At 41.0% G+C, this 11,138-nt stretch overlaps 1 protein-coding gene across 1 annotated transcript; it reads left to right on the top strand.

The window, feature by feature from the left end:
• Positions 1-142: 142 nt before the first annotated feature.
• dpysl2a (dihydropyrimidinase like 2a) lies at positions 143-11,007 on the top strand. The gene is made up of 14 exons (XM_055050763.1): positions 143-475; positions 3,551-3,639; positions 3,733-3,917; positions 4,036-4,200; positions 4,396-4,457; positions 4,594-4,674; positions 5,866-5,934; positions 6,042-6,162; positions 6,250-6,406; positions 6,641-6,782; positions 6,868-7,038; positions 7,151-7,330; positions 8,036-8,237; positions 8,316-11,007. Exons 1-14 carry the CDS (start codon positions 434-436, stop codon positions 8,405-8,407), a joined length of 1,758 nt encoding a protein of 585 aa, XP_054906738.1. The 5' UTR covers positions 143-433; the 3' UTR covers positions 8,408-11,007.
• The last annotated feature ends 131 nt before the right edge of the window (positions 11,008-11,138 follow it).

The following is an 11,138-nucleotide window of genomic DNA, read 5'->3' as shown; positions in this document are numbered from 1 at the left end:
AATTGATCACAGTCAGATGTTGTAGTAGGATTGATACTGTTTGTATTTCAACCTAAATGTTGCCATAGGGACGGCAACATGGATCCCCGGATCACGGAGCAGTAAGATGTGCAGGGCGGGGCACTGCGCATGCTCCGTCCCTCTTTGTGGCCCTTGTCATTTTGGTGGCTTTATGGTCTGCAGAGACCTGGTCTAGCCGTAAATGTAGAGATTCTCCTCTGTTAGGCAAAAGCTAATCTCATTGTGCAGCATCATCCTGGCTACCCAGCGCACGTTTAGCTGGCCGTCGTTATAAATAGTCGGGGACAGACAGTGTTGAGCCGGGGCGTCGACTGGCCGAGAGGCAGAGCATCCATTCATCCTTTTGATAGGCAGCTAGCGTTAGCCTCAACTAAAACCAGGGGGGCAGCGGTGTTGGGGGTTCAATTTCAACATGTCCGGCTACCAAGGAAAGAAGAACATCCCCAAAATTACAGTGAGTGATATGCGTGTGTTTTGTTTCTCTGTCTCTGTGGGTAAGAATTAGCTGGAAGCTAGCTGTTAGCTGCTGCGGCCGTTCATTTACACTGGCGCTGTCAGCAGCAGCAGCAGCTACAGCAGCTGCTGCTCCTCATCAGCTGCAGGCCAGGGATGAACAGGAAGAACAATTCACTGGATTTGTCACTTGAAGCTACCTTCTATTGTAAATGTGTGTAAGGGAAGGTGTCTCTTATTCCCAGCTTCCTCGTCAGCCTCTGGTGTAGTTACCAGGTTAAAAAAAAACAGATTCCTTCACAGCTGTCAATTCATCTGTTATTTTTCACCTTCTTTCCATTTATGTCAGCATTTAGCCTTCTTAATGTGAGATTTACAATTTTTTTTCTTCATCCATAACATCAGGTGAATGAAGTTCCATTGTATTTAATTGTAAGATAACTAAACCCCTGTAAAGTAGGTCAGCAGAAAGCATCTCTGCAGACGCCATGTCTTCATTATGGAGCTGTCACAGTCAGAGCGCTGGGACTCCTGGAGATCGGTGGACTTTAGAAGTACTGGCCAGACTTTCCTGCAAAATCAGTCAAACTTCAGATGCCTGTGGTTGTCATCCCAAACAGCAAGAGACAGCAGATCAGAGCTCTACTGAATGTGGCAATATTTCAATTCATGTTTTGTTTTTTTTATCATACTTGCAAGATTTATTTGGGTTCATTTTTTTAAAGGTTTTGGCTTGAAACAGTTTGTGAAATACACCAGGTCAGATTTCATTTTCACTGCCTGTTTTGAACCAAGTTGTTCCAGTAAAAACAAAAACAAACAAACAAACAAAACAAAACAAAAAACTACATGGCCTGTTTAATTTAGATAATTTTTAAAATATGTAAGTTCTGGCACATTTCTACCAGTTCAAGTTCTGCAGGCGATCAGAAGGGGTTGCATTAGTTTCACCACCCACAGCAGTATTGATCATGGGTTGGTAGCTATTGGAGACAATCACAGAAGGTTGAACACCTTGCTTAAATGCCACATGAATGCCTCAGAGTCGATTTCATTATTTTAAAGGTTGCTGTCTGCCATAGTGTTTACTAATGGTAATTGATCAGCTGTTTTCTGGTACCTCTTGTGATGTCATCAACCTAAACACATCCAAAGCAGTTACTAGTTTTATTTACATTTTCAAATCTTACTATTTTGTGAAATCTCACTGTGGCAATTTATAGTTTGTTATCCAGCTGTGTTTTGCAGTAACACTAGATAGTAGCTCTAATTTGCTCAGCTCATTCAGGTAGTTTGAGGACATCTGCAGGTCAGCTGAGGGTTGTAAGCAAACAACTGGAAAATCCTGGGCTAAGTGTGAAGACAACAACTCCATGCTCTGTGTTAGAGCGTCAGGACAAAGTGAAGAACAAAACACCAAGAAGTCTAAACTTAGTCTTTATCTTTCATAGCAACTATTATTTTTTAGTTAAAATTAAAGACAATACCCAATACTCAATTTTCTGCCAAGTCATACGTTTTTTTCTAATGGTACATAAACAGATTCTTCCACAGATACAGTTTTGAAACAACAACCAAACATTTTTTACACAAATTCCCCTGATTGTGCATTGTAGTATGTTTTTTCTTTTTTCTTTGTTCATTTAAAAAATACCCAAGATGTATTGTGGGAATTATTAGTTTTGATGCATTCAGTGCACTGAGAGAAAAGCAGATTTTTCTTTGGTATTTAACCTGTCAATTAAGAGGTAATTATCCATTTCTGATCTCTGGTAGATTGACTGGTGCAGTTTTCTGATTTGATGTGCTAATAATAACACCATAGTAATGAGGCTCCCTGCATTTTAAGTCATTGATTTGTAATCATCAGGTTTTTTTTCTGTCATGTTGGGTTTCCTCAACCATCTCAACTTGATAAATTCTGGATTAAAGTAAGGTTGAAAATTTTGCCGTTTTTGCTCAAACTAAAATCACAGGCTCCTTTTATTGACCCTCAACTTTTTACTTGGTAGGTTAATGTCATCGTAACCTGCTCAGTTTATAGCTGTCAGTCTATGGAGAGTTTGAATGAACCATCTTTAACTAAGAATAGTTTTAAAGGTGAAACTTTCCTACTGCTGACCACTTAGTCTAAAACGTTAAAGTTGTATAACCCAAATCCTTTTTACGTCGGTGGTTTCTATACCTAATGCATCCGTATTCCTCATGGCTACAGCCTTGAAAAACCAAGCCCTGGAGAATACATATACTGCCTTCATTAGGTTTAAATGCCTCCCTCAGAGGGCCCAGAAAGCCTGCAGAAGAAGTAGGGCAGCATGCTGCGTTTTTCTTTCATCTCATTCAGTAGGAGCTAATTGTGGCATGTAGGAGACTCTGCTCTTACTTTATGGTTTTGATCAAAGATTTCTCCTCCTTTGTATAATGAGGAAGGACTGATATGTCCTGCAGAGCAATCTGGAATAGTTTGTTTTCAGAATTAATGGTGTAGAGGATAAATGATAGTTTACTGACTTGACAGTTTTCCAAAACTATCTTGTGTGTAGCGAACGACTTCGTTTGCTCTATGACGAGGTCGGGCTGGCTGGACAATGTGGCTGAAAAACCTATCATGACATAAGCATTTCATATCAGTCTATCTGTAATTGTTGATGGTTATTGATTTGATTTTGCTTTAAATATCTGAACTGCTTCCAGACTACTGACCTTTCTTGTTTTTAGTTTTTACTCCTCATTGTTTTTTATTTTCAACATTATGTATTGAATATTCTTTCAGACGTATTAGTTATTAAATATTCCATCATTGAAGCTAGAAGCGTTTATACTACTTATCAAAGCATATTGACAGAAAGTTTAATGGAAGGAAAAATGCTTGGTTGAAAAAGGTGATTCCTATGACTGAATGAGGTCCTTAAAATGCTGGAATTTTATTTTTAAGTATGCAAGGCCTTCAAGTGCTTGAATATGCATTTGTTCACTGGTTTATCAGGTCCAAAGTCAAATATATTATTGGACGTTTTAGCTTCTTAGATTATAAAAAATAAGAATATGTTTGATTTACAGACAAATCTTGTTTCAGAGTGACCGTCTCCTCATCAAGGGAGCAAAGATAGTGAACGATGATCAGTCCTTCTTGGCTGATATCTACATGGAAGATGGAGTCATTAAGTAAGTTGTGCTTTGTAGTTACCATTAACCCATGTGTGAGCTTATCACAGGGATTCAAGTTCCCACTGTTCTTTGTTTTGTGTTTTCCTCCAGGCAAATTGGAGACAACCTCATCGTCCCGGGTGGAGTCAAGATCATAGAAGCCCATGGCAGAATGGTGATGCCAGGGGGCATTGATGTGCATACCCGCTTCCAGATGCCCGACCGAGGCATGGTGGCGGCGGATGACTTCTACCAGGGCACCCGGGCGGCGCTGGCTGGCGGCACAACCATGATCAGTTACGTCTGGACGTCCATGCTGCCGAGCGCATGATTTCCTTCAGATGCTTGTTGTTGTTCCACAAGCAAAAAGCTAACATGTTTTTCTGTTGTTGTTTTTTTTGCGGCCCTCATTAGTCGACCATGTGGTACCGGAGCCCGGTGTCAGCCTGGTCACTGCTTTCAAACAGTGGAGAGAGTGGGCTGACAGCAAGTCCTGCTGTGACTACTCTCTGCATGTGGACATCACTGAGTGGAATAACAGCACCCAGGAGGAGATGGAGACGCTAGTGAAGGATCATGGTATGTAGGACACACTGATTGCTTTCTCTCAAACGTCTGCTGCTCCTCTGACTGTGGTCAACCCTTTAAATGATCACCCTTAACTGAATGTTGCTTGTTTCTTTTATTTTATCTAAGTTTTTTTTTCAGTTTGCTCTCCTTTGCCCTCTTTTCCACCTTTTGGCCGTTTTCTCTCATAAAGCTTTCTATCTTCAGGTGTCAACTCTTTCCTCGTCTATTTGGCTTATAAGGATGTTTTCCAGCTTTCTGACTCTCAGGTATGCTTTGATTGTGACCCACCTCAGAGGGATCTCTGCTGACCTTTCTGTGGCTGCATTTCACTTCAAAGGTTGCTTGTTGGTTTGGGTGTGGGTGACGCCTCTCGGCTAACTGATGCACATCTTGATCTTGCAGATCTATGAGGTGTTCAGTGTCATCAGAGACCTGGGAGCCATTGCTCAGGTTCACGCCGAGAATGGAGACATTGTTGCAGAGGTAAGTCGGCTACGGTGACCTGCTGCAGTGTCGGTACTCTGTGAATTGTCTCACATTTTGCCTTCTTGCAACCACAAACTTTAATATTTTTTATTAGAATTTTATGTAAAAGGAAAAGAGCAGCAACTTTTGTACAAATATTAATCTGAGAAGTTGCATATTGGAGTGAATCGTTCAATCTAGTGATTCACTGACACTTACCTGTGAAACTAATCATAACTTCCTCAACAAAGGTCTGAAAATCAGCCACTATCATCTCACTTTTCTCTGCTGTAATCAAGGGCTCACTGTTAGACCCGCCCACCAGGTCATGTCTACATGTTTGGGTGAACAATAGTCACCCCACTGCTTCCAACTTAGCAAGTTCTCAGACTGCTCTTGCATCATTCTTTAAAAAAAAAAAAAACGACCAGAGACAAATCTAGAGACTTTTTTCTATATTATTAGAGATTTTGGCAATAGTTCCAGTTATGAAATAATGTCTGTCAGCCAAAATAATAATCAGCTAGTTAGACTTTAAGACCGGTGACCAGCCAGAAAACTGCAATCGGTAGACCTCTAGTTGCATGAAGTTGTATTCAGTCTCCTGTCCTTTAATACCCCTAAATAAAATCTTGTGCAACCAGCTCAAGCATTCACCTAACTACTAAGCACAGGTCACTTAAATGTTATTCAATTCCAGCGGTTCTCTGAATACAAACATCTCCTCAGTGGCCCATGGTATTGAAAGTCTCATGATGTTGGACAGGCAAATGGGTCAAATCAGACAGGAAGATGGATGAAAGTCAATCCTGGAAGAAATCTTGTAAAAAGCTGCAAAAAAGACAAAAATAGTTGGAATGACAAAAATCCATTAAAGAATCTGTGACTTGAAAATGAATCTTCAGAGTCAGTCCAAGTGAACTTGAGCTGTTTTCACACTAGAATGGCAAAAATGTCACATTCTACATCTACAAAGCTTCTCTAAACTCTTATCCTGCAGTAAAAAGTGGCTCTACAAAGTATTTATTCGATACAAATGGTTCATTTTCTGTTTTTTTTTTATTTTTATTTTATTTATTTTTAAAGCAAACCTAAAAATATATATTGACATTTTTGCCAAAATCTAAAAAAACAAATCTGACATATAAAGTCTTGCCTCTGCTACATTAACTCGTTTCTTTTTCTAACTGCCTCATTTGGGTGTTTCAGGAGCAGAAACGCATATTAGAGCTGGGGATCGCCGGTCCTGAAGGCCACGTACTTAGCCGTCCAGAGGAGGTAAGACTGCCCATTGTACCGCTGAAGGATAAAAGCAGCAAACGCTCTAAATTCAGAACACAAGACCCATGTGTGTGACCTCTGCGTTCACCTGTCATTACCCACAGGTGGAGGCCGAGGCCGTTAACCGCTCGGTCACCATAGCCAATCAGACCAACTGCCCCCTGTACATCACCAAGGTGATGAGCAAGAGCGCGGCCGATGTTATTGCTCTCGCTCGGAAAAAGGGTAAAAAAAAAAAAAAGGAGAGAAGAAAACTTGTCTTATTTCGATCCTTTTTTCTTTGCACTGACGTCAACCTGTCGGGTTCGGCAGGTGCTGTGGTTTACGGCGAGCCCATATCTGCCAGCTTGGGCACAGATGGCACCCATTACTGGAGTAAGAACTGGGCCAAGGCAGCAGCCTTTGTCACCTCGCCACCGCTCAGCCCCGATCCCACCACCCCCGACTACCTCAACTCTCTGCTGTCATGGTAGGCACTAAGAGCCAGGACCTAAAAAAAGCTGTAGCTCAGCGGCATGACGTGCAGAACTCCACCTTGCTTTCACTCACAATTTCTTTATTTAACCAAACTGTTAACGATGCACCCTTTGGACTTGCAATTCATTAATCAGAACTATTTTTCCAACTGTGAAATGTAAAAAATGAGGCACATTTGTCTTGCAACATGAGGCAAATAGATTGTTTTTTCTGTATATGTTTCCAGTGGGGACCTGCAGGTAACTGGTAGTGCTCACTGCACTTTCCATACATCCCAGCGTGCTGTAGGCAAAGATAACTTCACCATGATCCCAGAAGGCACCAACGGCACCGAGGAGAGGATGTCTCTTGTCTGGGACAAATGTGTGGTAAGGGGGGATCTTATTTTATAGCACTGTAGAACTAGAAAATCAGTCCTTTAAAACATCTGCTGTCACCGTGTTTGTTTAAAAGGTGACTGGAAAGATGGACGAGAACCAGTTTGTGGCGGTAACCAGCACAAACGCAGCCAAGATCTTCAACCTGTACCCCCGCAAAGGTCGCATCGCCGTGGGTTCGGATGCTGACCTCGTGCTGTGGGACCCAGATCTGACAAGGATCATCTCGGCCAAGAGCCACAACCTGGTCTGACTCTTAACTAGCCTGTCGTTTTTTCTTCCTCCTGCTCTTCTGTTTCCTACGTGTTGCATTGCCTTGTGAGGCAGCTCGTCGCTAGTCATACCTCTTCATGTCACAGGCTGTAGAGTACAACATCTTCGAGGGGACAGAAGTGCGTGGGGGTCCTCTGGTCGTCATCAGCCAGGGTAAGATTGTGTTGGAGGAGGGGACGCTCCACACCACGGAGGGCTGCGGGCGCTACGTCAGCCGCAAACCTTTCTCAGATCACGTGTATAAGAGGATAAAGGCCCGCAGCAGGGTGGGTTTTTATTTGAACACACAAGCACCTCTGTACAATCACTCTGCTCATGCTGCAGAGAAAGTTATGTCAGTATTCACATACATTCTGAATGTTATTTTGAGGCTTTTGACTGATCTTTTAGTCATAGTTGCACAGAAACCACATGAATTATGTAGCAGTCAAGTTTTTGGCTTAATTCTTAATGGATATTTTTCTACTCTATCAGAATTAGTAGAGCTTGTCAAACCAAGGCTGGTTCTGATGTACGTTGTGGATCAATGGTAGAAACATCATGTTTTAAGTTCACAGTTGCAGCTTGCGATTGTTTCAGCAATTGATTATTCTACTCATTAATCAATTAATTAAGAATTTTCACATTTTTTATTTAAACACTGGCTCATTTTATGTAATATTAAAGTTGTACTGAAAATGCATACACCAATTCACCAATTGAATCCCTTTTTTAATGAGAAAATAAACATTTTATGGCCTAAAATGCAGTAACGGCATTTCTTCAGCATACGCTTAATTATTTTTGCAAAGGCTGCATATTTATAAAAATTCATGAAAGTTTTTGATCTTATACGCAATACATGTGTTTATTGTACAATTTTTGCATAATTGCTGCTCTAAATGTGTTTTTTCTTTCAGCGACTTTTTAAGTTTTTTTTTTTAGTCTGTAACAATCAATTGATTGTTAAATTAGTTACCCATCTTGTTTAGCTCACAGAGCTGCGAGGAGTCCCCAGGGGCCAGTACGACGGGCCAGTGTGTGAGGTGACGGCGACTCCGAAGGTGATGTCCACGGTTTCTTCAATGAAGACCTCCCCTGCCAAGCAGCAGCAGCAGCAGCAGCTGCAGCAGCAGCAGCAGTTCACTCATCAGCCAGTTCGTAACCTCCACCAGTCTGGCTTCAGCCTGTCCGGTCAGTCGATGCTCTTTGAATCTCATGCAAGTTAATCTGAAATCTTCCACTCAACTTCATGTTTGCTTTATTTTGAAGGCGCCCAGATAGATGACAACGTTCCACGTCGTACCACTCAACGCATTGTGGCGCCCCCTGGTGGAAAAGCAAACATCACCAGCCTCGGCTAGGCTCCTCAATCGAGCCGCAGGAGGATAATGGGACCAGATGCCACGAGTCACCAGATCTCTCTTCACTTCTGGCTCCCCTGCACTCTTTCTATCCATTTTTCCTCTAACATTAGCACCATATCACCTCATTCAAGAAAAAACAAGCACTATTTCATGTAGTTTAATATCTCCTGCCACATTCCTGCATCAAGGTAGGAGAAAGTGAATTTAGGAAAATATTTTTTTATATTCATTTGTTCATTGAAGAAGTGATTTGTTTACATTGTTTTACAATCCCTGCTCTATGTCAAAAGCTGTTCATACATCAGATCGCTAATTAAGAGGCAGTTTTGTGACATTCTAACAGCAGCGAATGTTCACTTTTGTGTTTTTATAGTTGATAGTTTTGATGGTTGTGTTACAGAACCACTTCTGACTAAACAGTACAGGTCCAAAAAGTGAAACACTTCTCAGATTGTTTTTTTTTTATTTACCAAAATAATTTGGTACATATAGAAGTATAAATGAAATGCAAAATGTATAGCAATATTATGAAGTCATGGAAATCAGTTAATTTTGTTTTTATTTTTAATTAAAATTGAAATTTAACAATAGATCTGGATTATGTGGGGAAAAACTCCCAGTTACAATCAATATCTGTGACACATGTTTTTCTTTTTTGATGCATCTAGTTAAACAAAAATGCGACATAAACCCTTATTTAACATTAGCTTTGAAGCGCACTTTCTAATTATAATTACACCCGATTAATGCATACTTATTTAGTCAGGAACAACACAAGATTGTTGTTGCCTTTTCAGATTAAAATAAAAGAATAAACTTCTTCAAAATATTACTTTAAACCCCAAATGTTATAGCTGAAAGACAAAAGTCTCGCACATTTAAAGAACTATTTAGTTTTTACACGTTAAAGGAAAAGAATGACCAAAAAAAATCCTTTTGTCATTCTGGTCTTTTTAGATTAACTGCGAATGAACAACCTGAAATTAAGTGTGATTCTACTTAGTGGAGCGGTCTGCTCCGACAGCTGACTAGCAGTCGGCCGCTTCACTGACATGCTACTCAGATCCGCTGCAGTTTTAAAACGCTGCCGGCTCAATGAAAGTGATGGATGACGCTGCGTTAGCTTCCACACCATGACTGATCCTGTTTCTCACAGACTTAAATATTTGCAAACAGCAAATTTTGTTTTTCTTGTAAGTGAAGGAAAATTGCAGTAGCGCTTCTTTCTTTTTTATTTCCAAGCAACTGAGCAGCTGGAGGCAGCAACAGATCTGACAGAAAGATTTAGCCGGTAACCGGCCCGTGCCCACTGCCAACTCTGGCGGGAAGATTTACTGACAGCGTTTCATCTTCTTTAAGTTTTCAGCAATGATGGATTTAGTTCTTGTTAGGCTTGCAGTATTTGATGTTTGTTTCTCGGTGTTGTGCTCTTCTGTTTTGCTACAGTTGCACTCTCTTCTTCCTTTTATTTATTTTTTCGATGGATGGTACATGTCGTGAAACGTTAAATGCACTGAAAGAAAAAAGGGAAAAGGTATTTCGGGGTGAAACCGCTCGCTCAATGGCGCTGTGAAACTTTGAGCCGACGAGACCGGCCTGGGACGTCTTCTGTGGGAAATATGAAACTTTTCTTTTATTTTTCTCTCCCTCCAATATTTTCTTTTCGTCCTGGAGGGTCGTCAGGGCAACAAGCCTCCGGTCAACAGACGTCTGTCGTTCAGGAAACGGATGAACCCTAAGGGAAAGCGTGATTGGAGGCTTGTGCTGACGATCTCCCTGCACCTGGTGCTTTCTGACCTTTTTGCTGTTCACCAGCAGACGATGTCCACATTCGTGCAGCGGTCCCATTAGTTCTGTATTTATAGTAGCCAGGGCAGAGTCAATCATTCGCCCAGTTTCTTTTATGTATTTGCACCTGCAACAACCCAAAAATAGTAAACGTGTATGTGAGATTGCAACTTTGTATTGGATATATTTGTACGTTTTAAGGATACATGTTGCTTGCCTATTGTATAAGATATTGATAGCACACTGTATCTATGAAGGCTCTTTAAAGAAGTGAAAAGGTGATTTTTTTTTTGGTTTGTTTGTTTGTTGGAGACCTGATCAAAAATCTTCTGTGTGTATACGAAGTCCCTCACAGTGTGCTGATGATGTGTCCTCTGTTCTCGGTGTTAGTGTTGTGAAAGAAGTTCTAAGATGCTGTATATTGTCCCTTTACCTTCCTATTTACACGTCATTAACACCAGATTCACTTAAGCTAATAACTGTACTCGGTCACAGACACACCCATGTACAGCTCCGAGGCAGAACGCCGGATTACTTCTCTTCATTGCCTTGTCAAGTGTGGGTTTTTGTATGCGACGCTATACTGTGAAGTGATTTACATTTGGGGGAGTTTCTTGGAAAGGGTTGTTGGGTTGTAGTGTTGAGCACTGTTGTTTGCCCCCCTCCACCTACTGTGACGCGCTTGCTCTTTTTTTTTTCTTTCTTGGATGTACCAGAGTTTGGAGGGAACCATCAGTCCTGTCAGCGTATGACCTTCTCTGTGTTGAAGTCAATGGATTAAAATAATAAAGTCAAACTTCGCTTTCTGACTTTATCTTTGGGGTTTTTTTTCTTTTTGAGTAACAAGCTTTGTAGACTTTAATGACATTTCCCTGTAGCTCATTAACGACGTAAAAGGAAGTTATAATTGCGTATTTAAAACAAACAGTAACCTTCAGAA

Source organism: Poeciliopsis prolifica, unplaced genomic scaffold (assembly GCF_027474105.1).
Source record: "Poeciliopsis prolifica strain line A6 unplaced genomic scaffold, Auburn_PproV2 SCAFFOLD031, whole genome shotgun sequence".
NCBI lineage: Eukaryota > Metazoa > Chordata > Actinopteri > Cyprinodontiformes > Poeciliidae > Poeciliopsis > Poeciliopsis prolifica.
Note: the sequence above shows the minus strand (reverse complement) of the source record. Positions and strands in the feature narration are given on the sequence as shown.